The sequence below is a fragment of the Dendropsophus ebraccatus genome, chromosome 7 (assembly GCF_027789765.1).
Source record: "Dendropsophus ebraccatus isolate aDenEbr1 chromosome 7, aDenEbr1.pat, whole genome shotgun sequence".
NCBI classification, from domain to species: Eukaryota; Metazoa; Chordata; class Amphibia; order Anura; family Hylidae; genus Dendropsophus; species Dendropsophus ebraccatus.
The window spans coordinates 125,254,486-125,278,198 of record NC_091460.1 but is presented as its reverse complement, the minus strand read 5'-3'; the positions used below and the strand labels follow the sequence as shown (position 1 = coordinate 125,278,198).

The following is a 23,713-nucleotide window of genomic DNA, read 5'->3' as shown; positions in this document are numbered from 1 at the left end:
GATTGAAATGCCTTCTTATTCTGTGTTAATGAGTCCAGTGGGCAGTGTCACTCAATGGACTGGACTCTTTAGCATGGAAACATCAGAGATTTCAATCATTAAGTTACACTGAGTCTTTCCTATAATGATATATATATCAATCTACTCAGCTCCTTCTGCTCTATAACATGATACCGATAGCTTAGGGAGCATTTTCGTCGTGACAACTTCACTTTAAATCATCAGTGTCTGTTAAAGGACAAGTCCAGCAAATTTTTTAAATAAAGTATTTTATTGCCCCCCCCCAAAAAAAAAAGTTATACAAATCACCAATATACACTTTTATTAAGGCAAATACACATAAAGTGCTTTTTTCCCCTGCACTTACTACAGCATCAAGGCTTTACTTCCTGGATAAAATGGTGATGTCACGACCTGACTCCCAGAGCTGTGTGGGCTGTGACTGCTGGAGAGGATGATGGCAGAAGGATGCTCAGTGTCCCTCCAGTGCCCTGTGTTCCTCAGTGTCCCCCTGCCATCATCCTCTTCAGTAGCCACAGCCCGCACAGCTCTGGCAGTCGGGTCGTGACATCTCCATGTTATCCAGGAAGTGACATCACCATGTTATCCAGGAAGTGACATCACCATGTTATCCAGGAAGTGACGACATCATGTTAGCCAGGAAGTGAAGCCTTGATGCAGTAGTAAGTGCAGGGAGAAGCACTTTATAAGCATTTCCCGTAATAAGTGTATATTGGTGATTTGTATAAGTTTTGGGGGGCAATACAATACTTATTATTTTCACCTGACTTCTCCTTTAAGGATACGCTGTGGATCCTTGCGTTAAACTGTTCTGTAATGTTGGGATTTTATTTTCCATCTACCCTTTAGTATTCCCTACAGCCAGCGTGAGTCAAGTCGTTTTGTCTAAAGCCGGAAAATGGAAAATCCAGCTTCTCGTTAGCAGCGGACTTATTAAAATTTGTCTTCATATTGGTTATTGGCCCTCATCTGCTTTTTTTTATGATGAGTCTGCGTATTTCAGCAAACACAGTCCATCACATTAGTTCTCAAAGTCTTTTAAAATGTCATTAACGTCTCTAAACGATGATGATGTTCAGGCACAAAAACTTTTCCCATTAAGGCTGGATGTACATTTTTCCATTAGCGTGATTCTCCTCGGCACCTAATAAACATCTGATTGCCGATCATTAGAAGCTTCTCTCTTTGTTGTGATATCACCACTGAACGCTTGATCACTGTAAATGGCCCAGCTTACGTGTTTTATTACAATACAGCAGAGAGCAGATAGAAATCCCATCTCCGCGCCCCCACTATACAGGAAAATCTTCTAGTAAGACAGCAGTAATAAAATAATCCCCTTCAAACATTCCCTAACACATTTCCCAGAATAAATTGTAGATCCTTCTGGCGTGTTTCTTTGTAGAAGTCTCAGTGGGACCGCACTCTCTCGGGATTATCACTCGTTAACATTTTTTTTTTTTTTATTGAGAATTTAGCAATTTTCAGCCAACACAGTGGAATATTGAAAGAACAGTAATGCTAAATATAAGAGGTCATGAGTTCTTTGCAAACAGCATAAAAAAAAAAACTTCCTAATAAATCTTATTTCATACAGGTGGATAAGGCCTTCTTCCCACTATGTATTTTTTTCATTATACAACGGCCATCGTTTAATTGCAGAGGCCGATCGCAGTATGTATGTACTATGTATACACTATGTATACACTCCGTCTGGAATTCCATGCGGTCACAAAGAAAACAGACATGTCAATTTTGCGTGGCCACACGGAATAGACTGTGCACACAATGTAAAGTGCGGCTCAGGACATACTTTACATTGTCTGCTTTGGCTAATTGTAGTGTGGGCAATTAAAAAAGAAATGATGTTAACCCAGCCGGTAACAGCCAGGTTGAGAATCTCAGACAGCGGTCGTTGTGCAACACAGTCGTGTCACAGAACGGCCACTGATTTGCAATGTATGAACATTGCCCAAAGCTTACAATATTGCAGTGACAATTTTGCTTAATTGTTAAAGGGGATCTTGGCAGCAGACGGTGGAATAGGAGTGGTGGCAACAGATCGCCGTTATCCTCTATGAGCTGCCCGGTTGATCTACCAATCACCCGGGCAGCCCCGCGCACCTTGCCGCGGCCTTCCCCAGCACTTGCCCGCTGTGTAATAGCACCGGCGGCGAGCGGGAACAAGAAGCTGACAGCGCTTGTTTGCTCCTCTGTGTCGCCCCGTGTTATAGGGGCTTTAGCTGAATCAACCTCAATGAAAATAAATACCCCCCCAGCAGCTGAATGGAAGGCGTCTTATCTAGCCAACCGGCACCCTGTGCTAAATATAAAAGTATGAACAGTAGCAGAAGCACAGTTTTCTTTGTAGAGCTTCTGTCTCCCTCTGTGAAGGCTTGTCTGCCATCTGCTGCTATGTGGAGCCCAGGACTTTGTGCTATCACAGTAGTTTATATGGTAATATTGCAGTAGAATGAAGCAGTCTGTTCATCATTTGCTCCAGTGTGATTAGCTGCATTGTGTAAGATTTCCAGTTGTTGTTTTGCAAAACAAGCAAAAATAGGTTACGGCCATATTCACAGTCTACAGTGCAACATCCAGATTGACAATATATTGCAGATAAATCCTAACCTATTGTATGGCACACAGTGCAGCATTTGAATTTTTTTTGCCAGAATAACACGTACATCTATGTACCAATCTATGCAGCATACTACACCCATCCATTACTTGTATATTTCAACCTTGAGCAGCCCATTTGGGTAGGTTGCGCATTGGGAGAGATTGTGAAGTGTGCACAGGGCTCCAGATGGCGACCAAAATGGTCGCCAATGCGACTGACATTTTGCAAATGGCGCCCAGATTTATTAATCTGGGCGCGATTTGCGACTGGCCGCGGAGGCGGCGTTCTGTCTCTTTAACCCTTTAAGGACATGGCCCATTTTCGTTTTTACGTTTTCGGTTTTTCCTCCTTGTGTTTAAAAGGTCATAGCACTTGCATTTTTCCACCTAGAAACCCACATGACCCCTTATTTCTTGCGTCACTAATTGTACTTTGCAATTACAGGCTGAATTTTTGCATAAAGTACACTGCGAAACCAGAAAAAAATTCAAAGTGTGGTGAAATTGAAAAAAAAAACGCATTTCTTTTATTTGGGGGAAATGTGTTTTTACGCCATTCGCCCTGGGGTAAAACTGACTTGTTATGCATGTTCCTCAAGGCGTTACGATTAAAACGATATGTAACATGTATAACTTATATTGTATCTGATGGCCTGTAAAAAATTCAAACCGTTGTTAACCAATATACATTCCTTAAAATCGCTCCATTCCCAGGCTTATAGCGCTTTTATCCTTTGGTCTATGGGGCTGTGCGAGGTGTCATTTTTTGCGCCATGATGTGATCTTTCTATCGGTACCTTGATTGCGCATATACGACTTTTTGATCGCTTTTTATTACATTTTTTCTGGATTTGATGCGACCAAAAATGCGCAATTTTGCACTTTGGGATTTTTTTGCGCTGACGCCGTTTACCGTACGAGATCAGGAATGTGATTAATTAATAGTTCGGGCGATTACGCACGCGGCGATACCAAACATGTTTATTTATTTATTTATTTGTTTACTTTTATTTAAAACCTGGGAAAAGGGGGGTGATTCAGACTTTTATTAGGGGAGGGGGCTTTTTACTATTAACAACACGTTTTTTTTTTTTTTTTACACATATACTAGAAGCCCCCCTGGGGGACTTCTAGTATATACACTTTGATCTCTCATAGAGATCTCTGCAGCATAGATATGCTGCAGAGATCCATGAGATCGGCACTCGTTTGCTTTCGGCTGCTGCAGCCGGAAACAAACGAGTGCCGAGCCGAGGACGGCGCCATCTTGGACGCGTCCCCGGCCGGCATCAGTAACGGAGATCGCTCCTCCGGGACCTTGTCCCGGAGGAGCGATCTCCCCCACTAGACACCAGGGAAACGTTGCCTCCGGTAATCGGAGGCAGCTGTCAACTTTGACAGCTGCCTCCGATTAGCTAATTAGCGGGCACGGCGATCGGACCGTGCCCGCTAATAGCAGCGGTCCCGGGCTACTCGCGGCACCCGGGATCGCGGCACTTCAAAGCGGGGCCGCCGCGCGGCCCCGCTTTGAAGTGCTAATGAGGACATAGGACGTACCGGTACGTCCTATGTCCTTAAGAGGTTAAGTCCGGGCCCCCGGCTGATGCGCGGCTGCCAGGGGTGTCCCGTCCTATCCCCGGCAGCGCGGCGCATCAGTGACCTGCCTGGGGCCCTGACTTCCGGCACAGGAAGCGCACGTCAGAGACGCTTCCTGTGTCAGAAGTCCCAGCCCCGGCGTACAGGGAGCTCACTGACGCGCCGCGCTGCCGGGGATAGGACGGGACACCCCCGGCAGCCGCACATCAGCCGGGGACAGTGCCTGAAGAAGAAGAGTATCGCCGGGGGAGCGGGTTGTCAGGTGAGTTTGTGTGTTTGTTTGTTTTTAAATACTGCTTAGCATAGAGGAAAGGGGGGGGGGCATCTATAATGGGGGGAAGAGAAGGGGGGCGAGGGGGCCATCTATAAGGGGAGGGGGTATCTATAAGGGGGGGAGAAGAGGGGGCATCTATAATGGGGGGGGAGAGGGGGCATCTATAATGGGGGTAGAGGGGGTCATCTATAAGGGGAGGGAATATCTATAAGGGGGGGAGAAGAGGGGGCATCTATAATGGGGGGGAGGAGGGGGCATCTATAATGGGGGTAGAGGGGGTCATCTATAATGGGAGGGGGCCATCTATAAGTGTAGGGCAAACTGGCTGCAGACACTGGGAGATAGATAGATGCACATTATTATTATCAGGGCCCCTCAGGTGTCTGTATTGTAGGGGGTCACTTGCATTAGTCACTAGGTGAGAGATATATCTATCTATATACACATCTTGTGGGGGGTCACTATGGCTGCAGTCATAAGTCTAGCTCAGTATGTATAGACTGTTGCAAGCTTTTAAAGGGAACCTGTCACCCCCGGTGCCGGGGTGACAGGCTCCCAACCCCCGTTAGAACCCCCTATACTCACCTCATCGCGCCGGGTCCCGCTTCTGAAGATGGTCGGGTCACGGAGATCTCAGCGGCTGCAGCCCGACGCGCACACTGAGAGATTAGTCCAACGCTTATAGAGAATGACGGAGCGCTGGACTCTCCCGTCATTCTCTATGAGCGTTGGACTCATCTCTCAGCGCACGCCGGGCTGCAGCGGCTGAGATCTCCGTGACCCGACCATCTTCAGAAGCGGGGTGAAGATGAGGTGAGTATAGGGGGGTTGGGAGCCTGTCACCCCGGCACGGGGGTCGACAGGTTCCCTTTAAGTTCAAGTTCAGAAGAGTAAGCCTCATTAAAAGGCTAGCCAAGTGAAGCTGAAGTACTGAGTCAGACTGTATATGGTTGTCAAGTTCCAAGTTTCCATGTTGAACGTTTTCAAACTAAGAAAAGAAAGAATCTAAAGGAGGAGGAGGCTGCCGTGGCCTCTGCACACAGTAAGTCCCATGTAACATAACATTAATTTTACATGGTTTAAAATGTTGGCGACCAAATATTCTATTTGGCGCCTAAATTTTTCAGGTTAGGAGCCAATGGCTCCCAGGTAAATTTTTTAGTCTGGAGCCCTGGTGCAGCATTTCTTCAACTTTTTTACCACATTGTACAGTATTGGGCTGGGTTCACACTACGTATATTTCAGTCAGTATTGTGGTCCTCATATTGCAACCAAAACCAGGAGTGGATTAAAAACACAGAAAGGATCTGTTCACACAATGTTGAAATTGAGTGGATGGCGCCATTTAATGGCAAATATTTGCTGTTATTTTAGAACAACGGCTGTTATATTGAAATAATGGCCGTTATTTACTGTTATATAACAGCCGTTGTTCTAAAATAACAGCAAATATTTGCCATTAAATGGCGCCATCCACTCAATTTCAACATTGTGTGAACAGATCCTTTCTGTGTTTTTAATCCACTCCTGGTTTTGGTTGCAATACTGACTGAAATATACGTAGTGTGAACCCAGCCTTACAGTTAAAGGGGTACTCTATTGTCGTATTGGGGACAAAAAAAAAAATCAGTTTAGTGAATATGTAATCCTATACCATTTGCTCCCACTAGTTCCCGGCTTAGCAGTTGCTTAGTACTAAAGTTCCCAGAATAAACTGCTTTCCCTCAGCTTTCCATCCCAGCCCTCCCACAGCACTCCGTCAAGATCTGCTAGATCGGCGCTGGTTTACTGGGCCTATTACACGGCCCAATAACATGTCACCGATGTCCTTGCAGCCCTTGCTTAAACTGCATACATTACCTTTCTATGGTCCAGCTGATCAGTTTTGCTTCATACATCTCTAATAACATTATAAGTTATCTGCACCTTTTAACCCCTATTGACCCATGACATACCTGGGGGGGTCGGAAAGGGGGGGAACGGGGCCACACAGCTTATTGACACACATTACACAGTTATATAGCTTAGTAATGTGTGTTAAATAGGCTAAAAAAAGAAAACCGGCGGAGTTATCCTTTAACTAGGGCTTATTTTTGGAGTAGAACTTATATTTTACGCCAACTCCAAAAAAACAAGCACAATCAAGCTGGGTCTTATTGTTTGGGTAGAGCTTATTTTTGGAGAGTAAGTTAAACAAAACATGCAATTGCAGAATAAAGCTATTTAAATAGATTTATTTAAAAAGCCCTTAAATAATATAAAGGTTATATAAGATACTAATCGTACTGACTTGAGGAACTTAGATAACATGTCGGTTTTACCACAGGGCAAAAGGAGTAAAGAGGAAATACAAGCGCTATGGCCTTTTTAAACACGAGAAGGAAAAAACAAAAGTGGTAAAACCAAAATTGTCTCAGTCCTTAAGGGGTTAAACTTAACAAATATGTATGTGTTAACATCAAGTTCAAGATACAGTGACAAAATGAAACTTAAAGTGTCACTGTCGTTTAAATATTTTTTTTGCAGAAATCAATAGTACAGGCGATCTTAAGAAACGTTGTAATTGGGTTTATTAGCTGAAAAGTGCATTTTTTCATTAAAAGCAGTTTGAAGCTCTCCCACCTGTCTTCATGGTTCTCTATGGAGAGGGGAGGGGTGGAGGGAGATGAGGCACCAAAACAGGACAACAAGAGTTAATTTACAGCTACATCACCGGGCTATCTCCTCTGAAGTCAGCACTGACCTCTCTGACCTCTGAATACCGGCTTTCACACAGGTCCCACTGTAATCCTTTGTTCTCTGCTCTCTGCTGCCGACTAATCTCCCTCCTCCCCCTCCCCTCTCCATAGGTTACACAGCGCTCGTCTGATGTAAAAGAGTCAAGATTTCCTGTTAATGAGCAGTGAATGAGAGAGAGGAGGAGGGGGGGGGGACCTGGGGAAAGTCTTTCTGGATGCAGATAATGGCATATTTGCCTAACAACCCCAATAACAAAGTTTCTTAAAATCGCCTGTACTATTGATTTCTGTAAAAAAAAGAAAGAAAGATGGTGACACTTTAACATATATATGGGGCCAGAACTTAGCTCAGTGCTTAAAGGGGTACTCCGGCCTGGGGGCTTTTTGTTTTATATGGCTGGGGAGGAGGTGGCTGAGGGCAACGACGTCCACTCACCTCCCCGGATCCAGCAGCGGGATCCCACCTCCGTCACTGACTGGCTGAGCGGACTTGAAACGTCACGTCTCGAGCCCGCGTCAGACACCAGGAAGCGGCCAGGCAGTGGGAACGGAGCGCCGCGTTACGGGACCCGCTGCTGGAACCGGGGAGGTGAGTGGATGTTGTTGCCCTCAGCCACCTCCTCCCTGGCCATATCAAACAAAAAGCCCCCAGGCCGGAGTACCCCTTTAAATATAGTACCAGAAGCAAGAACCTTAGACTTGTATGCTACCAGGACCAACCTGGCATAGATATAACACCAGACCCAAGTACAATACATGGGTAGAACAGTGCCTGTTACACTGCTGTATGTTATTCACTATACCACATGTTGCTGACTGGCAGCTTATAACTTTTAGGCCTCCAGCCAGTAGAAGGCTGAGGGAATACGGTCAGGTGCTCTGCCAGTACTATGGAGTATTATAGCAGCAGCCACAGACCAAGCCAAAGAGGAGGCAGCCTAGTTACATATTGTATGCTGAGCAGTAGTGGATTATAATAGGTCCTTTTCGGGTGGTAGCCCGGGGTCCTGAGCTCCTGGGGCCCATGGCCACCCAAAAAGACTTATTCTTTCCGTGGTGTATTGTCTCCTGGCTACATTTCTGCCATGATGTATAAAAAAAATTGCTGCTTTTTTTACCACAGTTTTGCACAAATCAGGGCATGATGACATTATCTATCCTGTACTCTTAGCACCACGCTAGTGTTACCATAGTTACAGTGGAGTTTGGGTCCCAGGCTTGGTGAACAGTCGGGGGCCTATGGTAAACTTAATCCGCTTCTGATGCTGAGTCCACTCCTCACTCCACAAAAAGTTGGAGTGCTGTGGGCAACAGTTTTCAGTACTGGATCTGGGGTATTACTCCCTGATCCTGTGACTATATTTTTATAAGTTGTATCCCACCACAGTCAGTATTAGAAAGATAGACCCCATCCACTAAAAACCTAAACAGTGAAACTTTCGAGAAGCGCACCATTATTTAGACCAGGTTTCATTTGACTGATTTTTAGTCCAGCTGGATTGCATTTTACATTGAAGACATTTTCTTTGTGAAGACCACTTTTTAATGCAGTTTTTGGGTGGTTGCAAACATTTATACTGTGAAAAAAAAAACCATTAAGAAAAAAGTAATGTGTGTTCAGAGCTGTGGAGTCGGTAAGCCGCAGCTCCGACTCCAACTCCGACTCCTGAATTTTATCAGGACCGACTCCGGCTCCTGCTCCTTTTTATAACTGGCTGGTCATATACCAGGGGAGTTATTTATCACACTGGCTCAGCAGCTTCTCCCTAATGTCCTACATGATCCTGGGGCGACTTCTGAGGGAATAAGGAAACATATAAAGCAGATTCTCCTGTGTGTGCAGAGGATGCAGCCAGTCTCCAGCCTCCATGTCCTGAACAACTCAGAACTAGACTAGATGGAGCAGGTGATCTTTTCCTGCTGACAATCTTCTATGTTTCTAACTAAATATTCACCAGACTTAAAGAAACACCGGAACACTGCTAACAATGCCAGATCCCTGTAATATAGAGGTCAGACATAGTGATATAGAGAGGGGTCACACATAGTGATATAGAGAGGGGTCAAACATAGTTATATAGAGGTCACATAGTGATATAGAAGGTCACTGTGGGGGCACGCAATAGCACGCACACACACAGCCTGCTGCAGCTATAGCACACATACACACAGTCTGCTGCAGCCATAGCGCACACACACACACAGCCTGCTGCAGCCATAGCACACACACACACAGCCTGCTGCAGCCATAGCGCACACACACACACACACACACACACACAGCCTGCTGCAGCCATAGCGCACACACACAGAGCCTGCTGCAGCCATAGCACACACACACAGCCTGCTGTAGTCATAGCTATTCAAGAGCAAAACTTGTAAAAATCATAACAAAATTCAATTCTACATTTTTTAAAGATTTTTTTTAAAGCTGGAGTCTGAGTCAGTACATTTTTTTCCAACTCCGACTCCGGCCAAAGCTAGCTCCAACTCCGACTCCACAGCCCTGGTGTGTGTGCATGTATGTATGGGTATATTAGTAAGAAACAGTATTTCTGTTGAAAGATAATCCGTCAGTAGGCTTTTGCTGCATTAAAAAAAGGGGCAGCATAAATTAATGACAGAAATACTGGACAGAACAATGTATGACTTGCATCATTCTATTTAGTGGTTCTCCTGATAGGTAGGAAAATGGGCTTTATGCAGCACCACTCCCTCCACCCTACAGCTGCTGATTGACAGGTGACTGCCTATACACAGTTTATTTACACAACATAAATTTCCCCCAAGCCACTGATTGGCAGTTGTCTGAGTGTGCTTGTGCTCATGAAGATCCAAGACTACTGAGCATATGCACATAAAGAAGAGGACTAGTTAATGTCCATGTTATTCATCAGGCTATCTGAATCTGCTGCACAGAACAATGTAAGTGATCCATCATTCTATTCAGCTTCTCTGTCACAAGTTTATGCTACCATGAGATAGGACAGCAGAAACCTACTGACAGTCTCTGTAACCTTAAAACTTTTGTGATAAATCCTTCCCGTTCTCTGCACCTCAATTAACTGCTTCTGGAATAGTGAGCTGCTGGGCATATTTTAGCTGCAATCAGAGCAGGAAACCTAAAAAAAAAAGCTTTGCACATTAACAGAAACCCATACTGGGTCTAACCTAGTGTGTGTGTGTGTGTATGTATATGTATGTATATATATTATAGTGTGCGCGCGTTTATATACAATATATATATTATTTTATATATATATATATATATATATATATATATAATGTGTGTGCGCATTTATATACAAGCTCTATCTATCTATCTATATCTATATATACATACACACACACACACACGCGCACAGTGGGGAAAAAAAAGTATTCCAATAGTCACCAATAGTGCAAGTTCCACCACTTAAAAAGATGAGAGAGGCGTCTGTAATTGACACCATAGGTAGACCTCAACTATGGGAGACAAAATGAGAAAACAAATCCAGAAAATCACATTGTCTGATTTTGTAAGAATTTATTTGCAAATTATGGTGGAAAATAAGTATTTGGTCAGTAACAAAATTTCATCTCAATACTTTGTTATATTTCCTTTGTTGGCAATGACAGAGGTCAAACGTTTTCTGTAAGTCTTCACAAGGTTGGCACACACTGTTGTTGGTATGTTGGCCCATTCCTCCGTGCAGATCTCCTCTAGAGCATGGACTTTCAATTCCCTCCAAAGGTTTTCTATAGGGTTGAGATCTGGAGACTGGCTAGGCCACTCCAGGACCTGGAAATGCTTCTTACGAAGCCACTCCTTCATTGCCCTGGCGGTGTGCTTTGGATCATTCTCATGTTGAAAGACCCAGCAGCCATGTTTCATCTTCAATGCCCTTGCTGATGGAAGGAGGTTTGTACTCAAAATCTCACAATACATGGCCCCATTCATTCTTTCATGTACCCAGATCAGTCGTCCTGGCTCCTTTGCAGAGAAACGGCCCCAAAGCATGATGTTTCCACCCCCATGCTTTACAGTAGGTATGGTGTTTGATGATGCAACTCAGCATTCTTTTTTTCTACAAACACGACAAGTTGTGTTTCTACCAAACAGTTCCACTTTGCTTTCATCAGACCATAGGACATTCTCCCAATACTCTTCTGGATCATCCAAATGCTCTCTAGCAAACTTCAGACAGGCCCGGACATGTACTGGCTTTAGCAGTGGGACACGTCTGGCACTGCAGGATCTGAATCCCTGGCGGCTTAGTGTGTTACTGATGGTAGGCTTTGTTACATTGGTCCCAGCTCTCTGCAGTTCATTAGGACACTAGGTCCCCCCGCGCGGTTCTTGGATTTTTGCTCACCGTTCTTGTGATCATTTTGACCCCACGGGGTGAGATTTTGCGTGGAGCCCCAGATCGAGGGAGATTCAGTGGTCTTGTATGTCTTCCATTTTCTAATTATTGCTCCCACAGTTGATTTCTTCATCCAAGCTGGTTGCCTATTGCAGATTCAGTCTTCCCAGCCTGGTGCAGGGCTACAATTTTGTTTCTGGTGTCCTTTGACAGCTCTTTGGTCTTCACCATAGTGGAGTTTGGAGTCTGACTGTTAGAGGGTGTGCACAGGTGTCTTTTTATACTGATAACAAGTTTAAACAGGTGCCATTACTACAGGTAATGAGTGGAGGAAAGAGGAGACTCTTAAAGAAGAAGTTACAGGTCTGTGAGAGACGGAAATATATATTATTATTATTATTATTATTATTATTATTTATATAATTTTTTTTATTTTATTTTATTTTTATTTATTTATTTTTTTTACATCCCACACATAGCAGGGACACCTTGTTTGATGACTGCCAGTTGGCAAGCTCGGTTAGTTCTGCCTTCATTATGCTGTTCCGTTTTACCGCCAGCAAAACTGTATCAAACCAGAATGTCTGGACGCGTTCTTAGGGAATACTCTTCCCAAGGAATTCTTGCTTCCACCATCTATGATAGCAGTGGACGAATCCCGTGAAGAACCCAAGCTGCTTATCACAGGATTCATCAGTCATTTTGATTGTCAGCAAAAAATGTGTTTAAGCTCTTTTGACAGACAACAATAATCTGGTGCACTTGCTTGAACACAGGTAAAGACAGGACATTTATTTTGCTCGCAGCTGCAGGCACCGCCTTGTAATTTTTCATCATGTATTGAATATTTGATCAAGACAGGTGCATTAAAATACAGATTATTGTATATACATCTGTAAGCATGCAAGGGATGTGTTTTGCAGCTCTGCTTTGTTGTATCATACCTTAGGGCATTGAGCTTCTAGCTTTGGTGTGTGCAACAGCCTTTTGGGGAGGTTGGATATCACAACCCCTTAGGGAGTTATACACATCTTTTAACACATGTACAGGTCTGTGTGTGCATTAAAAAAAGTAAATAAAATAAAAATAAATATATATCTATATATATATATCTATACACACACACACACACACACACACACACATATATATATATATAATTTTTTTTTTTTTTTTTTACAAGCTCCTGCTTCACATTAGTATTGTATATTCAGTAAACAGGCGTATATTTGTAGAGTAAGCCCCAGCTATGAGAGGTCCTGACAGTTCTCACCAGAGTTACAGAATGCAGTTGTGTATTAAACATGAGATGGGTTTTTTGAAAGCCCTGTAAATGTGCACATTTCTGCTGCCATTCTGCCTAATATTCCCTGTGGCCTTTTAAGGCCTCTGAAATCACATAAGGCAGTTTATTGCTGTGTGCTCGGGTTTTTGCTGCATGCACTAATTGTTTTCAGGAGTCACTTGGGGTAGCTGCTATCAAAACACTGGAAGCTTCTTTCACTTCCCCTCCATGGTTGATGATCTAATCTGGTTAATGTGGCTGAGAAAAAAGATTGGTTAAAAGGAGAAGAAACTCTCTATTACAATCCTTATTATTGTCAGATAAATATCTGTCCACAGTATCTAAGTATTTCAATAAAATCAAATTACGGTAATATCTAAAAATGCATATTAATACAAGTAAAAGATACCTGTGTCATTTCCATGTAATAATATACATTCCATATAGAGATGGATCTGTGAGTAATGTAGTGCATATGATAGCACCTAAAAATGTTAACTAATTTTTAATGTGAAGTGGAGAAAATCTATATTCATCAATTGGGGGAAATAAAGATCCCAGCATGTGTTGCAGTTTGTGGGATATCATACATAAGTTCCTGTATAGCGGAATTAAGGGCCCTGTTATACGGAGCCATAATCTGCCAAATCAGGCCCATTCGGCAGATTATTGCTCCGTGTAATAAAGACACTGATCAGCCAAAGATCCGGTCATCGACTGATTGTCATTTAAACTTGCTTAAAGGGGTTATCCAGCGCTACAAAAACATGGCCACTTTCCCCCTACTGTTGTCTCCAGTTTGGGTGGGGTTTTGAAACTCCGTTCCATTGAAGTAAATGGAGCTTAATTGCAAACTGCACCTGAACTGGAGACAACAGTAGGGGGAAAAGTGGCCATGTTTTTGTAGCGCTGGATAACCCCTTTAAAGTGTCACTGTCTATTTTTTTTCCTCTTTTTTTTTTTTTTTTTTTTGCTGGAAATCCATAGTAAAGGCTATTTTAAGAAACTTTGTATTTTGGTTTATTAGGCAAATATGCCATTATCCACATTCAAAAAGACTTTCCCCAGGTCCCCCCCCCCCCCCCTCCCTCCTCTCTCTCATTCACTGCTCATTATCAGGAAATCTGGACTCTTTTACATCAGTCGAGCCCTGTCTAACCTATGGAGAGGGGGGAAGGGGGAGAAAGATTAGTAGGCAGCAGAGAACAAAGGATTACACAGTGGAAGTTGTGTGAAAGCCGGCATTCAGAGGTCAGAGACGTCAGTGCTGACTTCAGAGGAGATAGCCCGGAGACGTAGCTGTAAATTAACTCTTTGTTGCCCTGTTTTGGTGTCTCATCTTCCTCCACCCCTCCCCTCTCCATAGAAAATCATTTAGACAGGGGGGAGAGCTTCGAACTGCTTTTTCATGATAAAAATGCATTTTTCAGGTAATAAACCCAATTACAAAGTTTCTTAATATTGCCTGTACTATTAACTTCTACAAAAAAAATTTAAACGACAGTGACACTTTAAAACTCATCACCCCCGACAGCCCCCCCCCGTGTAGTGGTGCGAGGCCGATGGCTGATGACACTGTAAAAATAATAAATCTTATACTTACCTATTCTTCACCGTTTTACAGTCTTTTACCCATCTCTGCTCCCTGACACATCTGGCACAGACTCTTCAGTGACAGGCCACTCAACCAATCACTGACCACTGTGCTGTCCTGTCCTGTCTCCAGTGATTGGCTGAACAGCCGATCACTAAAGAAACCTGGCCAGAAGTGTCAGAGGTGAGCGAAGAACACGGGAACTGCAGGACAACGGGGGAGAATAGGTAAGTATAAACTTTGTTGTTTTTCATGTAAAAAGCAAGGGCTACATGGACAACGCTAATGAGATATCGAGGTGTGTGTAGGCCCGGTAAACAAGCGCCGATCTTGCAGATTGGTGCTCGCTTAAACTATGAATTCGGGCCTAGAGGTAATCACTAGTGGTAAAGACACACATAGTGGTGTGTCTCATCTGTGATAGGTAGTGTCGATAAACTTAATGCATTTTTCTCTATTTTCTATTCTATTTTTTTTTCTTTTCTCGTTGACATGTTGCATTAGTAGCATATACAATGGTTAACTAATTATATATTCCCCTTTTTTATGCAGTTTGTGGGGATATCCATGGACAGTTCTTCGACCTGATGAAGTTGTTTGAAGTGGGGGGATCTCCTGCCAACACACGTTACCTCTTCTTGGGAGACTACGTTGACAGAGGATACTTTAGCATTGAAGTAAATACAATATATTAATGAGCGTATAATGTTAATATATACACACTATAATAGGGGGAGATTTATCAAACATGGTGTAAAGTGAAACTGGCTCAGTTGCCCCTAGCAACCAATCAGATTCCACCTTTCATTTTCATAAGAGTCTGTGAGGAATGAAAAGTGGAATCTGATTGGTTGCTAGGGGCGACTGAGCCAGTTTCACTGTACTTAATGTTTGATAAATCTCCCCCTATAGCTATATGTACACACCAACCAGACCATTGTTTGTGCAGCAGAGTGGTGGTCGGTAACGTAGACAACTATCTTTCAACAATGCGAGGGAAAGAGCAAGTTTGCTAAATGAATGTATTTGCAAAAATCTTTAACTTTGTGGAGTCCTGTAAGTAATAACTATACTTCTGAAGATGAGAATGCTGCTTTAAAGGAGTCTGTTCCATGGTAGATTCTTTGTGGATAGGGGATATGGAGCTGGTCAGGTGGGTCTGACTGCTGGGACTACCAGCAGTCACAAGAAAGAGGACAAAATTGTCCGCTGAATGACTAGTGTACACCTCATGTGCATGGCCAGCGCTTTATTCATTCTGTATGGGGAAATTTCCCAGCAGTTGGACTTCACTGATCAGCTTCTTATCCTCTATCCTATGGAAGTCAGATTTTAAGCATTATACTTGAACTATAGCCTGGGATCAGTACAATTTTAAGTAAGCCAGAGTATTTCCTCTACTTTTAACTATAAATGTAAATTGGTAATTTTCAGCAAAATGTTAACCCCCTCCCGCCGCTGGGCAGTAAATAAACGTTGCAGCCTATGCCTGATGCTGCAGCGACGTTAATTCACGCCGCAGGATGACACAGGCGCAGGAGCTGCGCCTGTGTCATCTGCAGCGGATCCCGGCTATGAGTGATAGCCGGAGACCTGCCGTGCATCGGTGCTCAGAGTTAACCCATAGATACTGCGGTCAGCAAGACTGCAGCATCTTTAGGGCTTCTGACAGAGAATTCTCCCTCTACATAGGGAGAATTCTCTGTCTGCAGAGCCCTGAAGGACAGCAAAGTGATCGCAGAGCCCCGATGGTAGCCATGAAAACTGGAAGCCTTAGGCTTCCGGTGTCCTGGCTACGGAAGCCGGCGGGGGGAGAGAGTAGGCAGGATTGTAACAGCGGCAGGGGACAGAGGAGAGGGGGCAGACCCAGGGACATCAGCTTATGGGATCATTATGTCCTAAAACAACTTGGGCATTGAGGAATCAATGACCCAGGTTGTTAAAGGGTTACCATTCTTGCTAAGCGATATTTAGTGGACCACAGTACAGTAGTAGTATTAGAGAAAGTCCTATAAAACTACTAACCCTCTGGTTTTGTTAGCTATTATTCACTGACAGATTTATTTTTTTCCTTCTTTCAGTGTGTGTTGTACTTGTGGGCCTTGAAAATTCTATATCCCAAAACTCTGTTTTTACTCCGCGGGAATCATGAATGTAGACATCTAACAGAGTATTTTACCTTCAAACAAGAATGTAAGTATGCCACACTATTACGAATGCAGTGGAAAGCTAAAAAAAAAAAATATGCAGGTGCCATAGCGTGAAATCCAGGAGAAAGGTGGTGAAAACAAAGGCACTTGGATTTGCTCACCTTATGATGATGTACTCAGAGCATAACATCTAAATACGCTCTCAGTGGAGAAAGTGATGTAAGTTGGAGCAGCCCCAGGTTTCTAGGTTGCTGGGATCCTAAGCCTCTGGGTCCCAGCAGGATACGCAGAATGGTGGGGTGTTGAGTCCCCGCAGTTGGCAGCGATTAATGTAGATGAAACTTTGACAGGCGCTGGTCGATAGTAGATATAGGACAAAGTCCAAAGCAGGTACTAGTAAAAACACATTTATTTGTCTCAAGGGACAATGTGTTTCGGGGTACAGGGGACCCCTTTCTCAAGTTGAGAGGTGTCAACACCCCACCATTCTGCGTACACTATAATTAATTATTATGACTTGCTAACCCCTCTACAGTGTCACTTATGCCCTATCCAGCACATACTCTGGAAAGGGCCTAACTACCTCAGGTGGGAATACCCCTCTAATTTGTTTACGCCCATTCAATCCCCCTTGGATGGATGTTCTTCTTTGATGATGCATTCTGTACTCTTGATTCTTCTACATGAGTCAACCCCACAAAGTTGAATAGTCAAAAGCTTGTATGTACTTGGTAAGGCTGGGTTCACATGTATTTGCAATATGTTTTTTTTTTTTTTTCATCCGTTTTTTGCAAAAAAACTAAACAAAAACTGATGGAAAAAACGCATGCGTGTGTGCATCGATTTTGATCCATTTTTCTATTGTATTCCATTATAAAATAAAAAGGACACAAAAAAGAAACTCTACTACGATTTGTGTATGTTAAAAAAAAAATTTGATCCGTTTTTGACCTGTGTTGTTTTTTTTTTTAATAATTGTATTCAATGGAAAAATGGATCAAAACTGATGCACACACATGCATTGTTTTTTTTTTTTTCCATACGTTTTTTTTTTTTTTTTTTTTTTGCAAAAAAAGGATTTCAAAAACGTAGTGTGACTCCAGCCTAACTCAATAAACACTTGAAGATTATTTGCATCTACTGCAGATGCTGTTGGACTTTCTTTAGATTACATGTACGCCAGCCATCAATCGGGATGGTTGGCACCACAGCGTGCATGCCCTTAACTAACTTCCAAACTGAATCTTTTGGGGTTTTTTTGTTCTGTTGGACATTTTTATTCTTGTTTTGTCTTGGAGACATGTCAACATTTTTGTTGAGTTAGGGTATGTTCACACTGAGAAAATCAGGCGGAATCCCACCTCTGTGTCCCATAGCCTGGCTATGGGAGAGCACGGGCTCCTCCGCTGTCGCCGCTCTCCACTCAATGTGACATGTAACTACTTTGAGCAGAGAGCAGCGGAGGAGCGTGCGCTCTCCCCTAGACAGGCTATGACACACTGAGGCAGGCGGGATTCTGCCTGATTCAGGGCCCTATTCCACGGGACGATTATCGTTTGCATAATCATTAACAATAATCCAAACAACTACTATTGCGAAAGACCTGAAATCGTTCACCCATTTACATGGAACAATAATTGTTACTTATTATCGTTCTTGCAGTCGTCTTGTTGGCGCCATTGCGGTCATCACTACTGCGAGAGACCGAATGACGTCTTATTCAATGCGAACGAACAACGATAAAAATAGGTCCAGCTCTTATTAAACGATCAACGATTTCTCGTTCAGTCGTTAATTGTTAACTGCTATTCAACCGAACGATTATCGCTTAGATTCGAACAATTTAACGATAATCTGAACGATAATTGTCCCGTGGAATAGGGCCCTTACTCAGTCTGAACATACCCTTAAGGTCTGAGAGCCTGTCCCGCACTCGGAGAGGTGAGAAGCCACACTCGGCTACACGCTCTCCTCTGCTTGTTCGAATACACAGACCCCTACAGATCGAAGCAGGTTTTGTGATTCTATGTTACAGTATGTGACAGGTACATGTTAACTCTATTTCAATATTGATTTTAATTCTGTTTCCTATCGTTGAAAGGTAAAATAAAATATTCAGAAAGAGTGTATGACGCCTGCATGGATGCCTTTGACTGCCTTCCTCTGGCTGCCCTGATGAATCAACAGTTCCTGTGTGTACATGGTGGCTTATCTCCAGAAATCAACACTTTAGATGACATTAGAAAAGTAAGTGCAGATAAAGAACACGCCATCACTTCTCAGCATCGGTGGTTTTGCTCAAGAATATTATCCGTAAACACAGAAACCCATCATTGCTATGGAACGTACAGACATAAATCAAGATGCACTAGGTTTTGTCACCCCCTAAAATATATTATTGATTCCCTGCTAAAAGTGCTCAGTCATTGCCAACAAAGCAAGAAAACCATTTTGGGACTGGTCTTTTGTTTCATTGTATAAGTACAGTAGGCGTGTGTGCATACAGTATGTGTGGGTTTGTTTCATAATAAAATATTATAGGGATCGAAAATCTGCTGCTTTGCTTCACACTGCCAGTTGGTTAAATAATTCCATTCTGGCTGCCTGCAGCTGCCAACAGGGGTGGTTTGCTGAAGATATATGATTACATTAGATTAGATATAAAAAAATTTCAATATATGCTTTTACTCTAATTGGTTTCTATTTTCCGTTTAGTAAATTCATCTTTTATACATTTATTACGGGATCAGCCATATTGCCTGAGCATAGAGAGATATGCTCTATGACAAGCCCAGTAGACTTAGTAAATAATAGACTAAAGATGATCCTATTGATTTATATGGGAGAGTTTTCTAAGCATGCTCATTGAGCTTTGCAGAAGTCGTCAGAAAGGTAGAAAGATTAAGGGGAGCTGTGGCCATGTCTAGTAAGTGGCCTGATCCCATCTCATCTGTATACTGGTGTTACCTATCACTCTATGGGTATGTTTACACTGAGGAATAGGAGAGGAATTTAAAGGGAACCTGTCACTCCGATGCCGGGGTGACAGGCTCCTGACCCCCCGCTAGAGCACCTTATACGTACCTGATCTCGCCGGGTCCCTCTTCTTGATTCGGTCGGGTGACTGAGATATCAGCGCCCGGCGCGCACGCTCCTGAGATGAGTCCAACGCTCATAGAGTATGACTGCGCGTCAGACTCACCAGTCATTCTCTATGAGAGTTGGACTCATCTCAGGAGCGCGCGCGCCAGGCTTCGGGCGCTGATATTTCAGTTACCCGCCCGAATCAAGAAGCTGGACCCGGCGGGATCAGGTACGTATATGGTGCTCTAGCGGGGGGTCGGGAGCTTGTCACCCCGGCATCGGGGGTGACAGGTCCTCTTTAAAGCAGAATCTGTGCTTAATTTTATGCCTTTTCTGCTTAAAGTTCCAGCAGTAAAATATGTACAGAGCAATATGCCATTTTATTCAATGGGATTTCCACTCGGAATTTACGCGCGGAATGTTTCGGCACAGATCTGCTTTCCTCCCAAAGAATTGACAATTCTGTGGGCAGATTCTGCTAGAGAAATCCCTTAGAAGTCATTGGGGCTTTGAATTTCTGCTCAAATTCTGCTCAAATTCTGCGCCTATTCCGCCAGAGCTAAAGAAGAGGAAATTTCAAGCAAAAAACTTTCCTCTTCAATTCCTTGCATATTCTTCAGTGTGAACATACCCTAACCCTGCCTGTGATGATAGCTAAACCACTACATCATCTACAGATAATGTCCTCTTATTATTAAAGTGTACCTCTCACTACAAACAACTGTTGACACCTTATGAGACATGTCAGAAGTTACTGATCACAGCAGGTCTCACTTCTAACACTTGCTCTGATTAGGTGATATAGCCGGGGCGAGATCGCAGCATCGTAATCCACTCCCTGGCCAGCCACTCATTCGGTCAATATAAGTCACTGTAAGTCTATGGTAAAATATTGACGGAATGAGCAGCCGGCTGGGGAGTGATCAATAGTTTTTAATATGTCTCATAATGTGTCAAAAGTTCTTTGTACTTACAGTGCCCATTTAGGCTTAGTGTTCAGAATGAAAACTAAAATTTTAGGTTTTAAAATATAGATAGTGAAAAGGAAAATTAGAGAAAATGTCACCAAAGAGTCTTAAATATATGCTTAACGTAAAAAAAAAAATTATTTACCCTATTTTCTCATGACACCTTTTTAAATAATTGAGTTTACTACAACAGGCAAAACAATCATTTTTTATTATTAAAGGAGAAGTTCGGCCATTTTTTAAAATCTGGCAGCCGGCAGGGGGGAATTTGATCAGGAGTAGGAACATACCTCTCCCCATGCCTGCGGTGAGCAGCGGGGCCGGCCTTGGTACCCCCACCGAGCTCCAGGATCTCCGGAACTGATGGACTAGCCAGTGGACAGTCCATCAGCCGCGACAGACCTTTTCCCCCGTGTTGTGATGTCATTACAACTCTGGGGAAAACGCCTTTTGGTGGGGTTCCCAGGGCCGGTCCCGCTGCTCACCATGAGCACAGAGAGAGGTAAGTTCCTACTCCTGATCAAATCCCCCCCTGCCCCTGCCGGCCAACAGATTTTAAAAATGCCCAGACTTCTCCTTTAAATAGTTGCTATAGTGCCACCTGGATTATGTTGACTACTACTCAGAATGTCCACCTTATATTAATGCGAAGAGACTGCCTCTAGTTAATTGATTTTTATTGGCTGGCCTCTACACTAGCAGAACTCATTCTGATATCCTTGTGCAGTAGGACCAAGCTACTACGAATGTGTGATGACCACCTCTTGACACATTACGTGGACCCTCTAAGAGGGAATTAGAAGAATCAGGGTCCCCTATAACACTTATGTAACAGTTGTGAAACTGCAAAATTAATCATTGACGCCTTTAAAGATTTATTCTGAAATTATGAATTTTTCCTGCATATGATAAAAGTGCTGTAAAACACCTACAACACCTTTGTTCCTAAGGGGGGTAGCGGCAATGGTGCACCTCCTTACATGGAATGTTTTTTGTTGTTTTTTTAGGAAATATTGGTTAGCTTTTTTTTTTTTTTGTAGGATTCTATGCTTAATTGCATATTAACTTTTTTTTTTTTTTCTACAATACTCAATCTACATATTTATCAGCACATTATTTCATTCCTTCACTTACAAAATCCTGAATAATTTACAAGCCTAAATAAGTTTGGGATTCTAGCTCAGTATTACATATTTTATGATACACATTTAAATCTCTGTTTCTGAATGCGTCTTCCTAATGAAAGTTTTCCTCCTTGTTTAATTGAACGTCAAGGTGATGAAATATCGCTTCATTCCCCTCAAATAATATTGAGCCCTGGGCTAAAATGTCACCGTTTCATTGCTGAATTATTTAGGTTTTATTTTACTTCCTGACTGGATTAGCCGGCGTGATAGATGTATAAATCAATGTGACAACTCAGCCGCAACTTATTTTTATGAAAGGTTTCCCAAGGTTTGCGGTATCATTCCTCGCACTGAGCAAAACACTTCAAACACTGAAAATTAGATTTTCTTATGTCGGATTGTTTTGTTTTGAGTAAAGATTGTATAGAAATGAGTTTTTGGTCATTGCTTTTTAATATGCCCTTTAAGAGAGGGGGTGACCGGCTTTGAACCCCATCAATGAGCCAGAGGAGGGAGCTACTGCAGAGTTTGAGTTCATATTCCACAATCACATGTTTATCTTAAAGGGCTATAACCTGTCGTTATAATTTTTTAAAATCCAAATCAACAGTAGATGTGAAATAAAGCATGTTTGCAGTATACATTCATTGTTTTTTTTTGTTGTTGTTATCATGCTGTAAAACAAAGCTGAACTTACCAGAAATCCAGGTCCAGTCTCCTGAAGGCAGATTTTCAGACTTGTGCTGGTTGAAAAAACAGACTAAACACAGGAATTCCAGCCAATACAGAGAGTCACAGATCAATGTGTCCATCAGTCACATGACTGCCTTCTCTCTGTGAGCTCTCAGATCGCCTGGGATACATGAGACTTCCTGTTTTCTGACTCTTTGAGAAATAAAAATAAAAAAAAATAATAATAATGAATGTAAATTTCAAACTTGCTTCATATCACATCTACTGTTGATTTAGATTTTGAAAGTTATGATGACAGCAACACTTTAAAGGATGACATGTAAAACTACATTCCCCCATTAGTGGTCACTGCAGGGAAACGTGTGGTCACATGGAATAACAGTGGTCAGCAAGGATTTTCCAGGTGAGACCAAATGCAATTGTGTGGTCAAGCCAAATGAGTGTTTTAAATGAACTGATCATATACTAATGCCATACAGTTTAAAGAGGAACTATTAGCAGGTTACATAAATCTAACCTGCTGATATGTCCCTATTGTGCACAAAGCACTGAGGATGAAGGTATGTCACTTACCTTCATCCTCAGCACCATTCCTGTGCAGTTTTAATGCAGTGTTTAGAGTTGCGCTGACCGTCAGACTTTTGGTCCGACGACATCTGCGCTCGATCGTGATGCCTGTGATACCGGGTGCATAGTTGCGCTCCCGGGAATATGCGGCCAGGGTATTCCTGGGAATTCCAGATCGATTCCCTGGAATATCCTGGCCGCATATTCCCGGGATCGCAACTATGCACCCGGGATCACAGGCATCACGATCGGGCAAACTGCTTTCGGACCAAAAGTCTGAACAGTTCGCTTATCTCTAGTAGTGTTCTGTCCCGTAAGGCCATTTGGAGCCCTGCTCTACCTCCAGTTAGAGTGCCAATCTGGGGGTGGAGCAGTGCACCGAACAACATTACAGGACATTGCATTTAAATTTGCACAGGCATGGCACCGAGGATGAAAGTAAGAGACATACCTTTGTCCTCAGCACCCCATGCACAATAGGGAGATATCAGCAGGTTAGATTTGTCTAACCTGCTGATAGTTCCCCTTTAATGTATGGTATACAGTTTAGCCATGCTATAATACGTTAAAGTGGCTTTGAGTTAAAGCCTATTTTATTTGCTTGTCTGTTGTAGTTAAAAAAAAAAAATATATATATATTTATATTAA

General features: G+C 42.9%; 1 protein-coding gene across 2 annotated transcripts in view; it reads left to right on the top strand.

The window, feature by feature from the left end:
- The window catches only part of PPP3CA (protein phosphatase 3 catalytic subunit alpha), a 181,848-nt gene that overhangs the window by 118,662 nt on the left and 39,473 nt on the right, over positions 1-23,713 (top strand). For both annotated transcript variants that reach the window (XM_069978377.1, XM_069978378.1), the window contains exons 3-5: positions 15,029-15,153; positions 16,558-16,669; positions 18,728-18,873. In XM_069978377.1, coding sequence (XP_069834478.1) covers positions 15,029-15,153; positions 16,558-16,669; positions 18,728-18,873 — 383 coding nt within the window. The remainder of the gene's footprint in view (positions 1-15,028; positions 15,154-16,557; positions 16,670-18,727; positions 18,874-23,713) is intronic.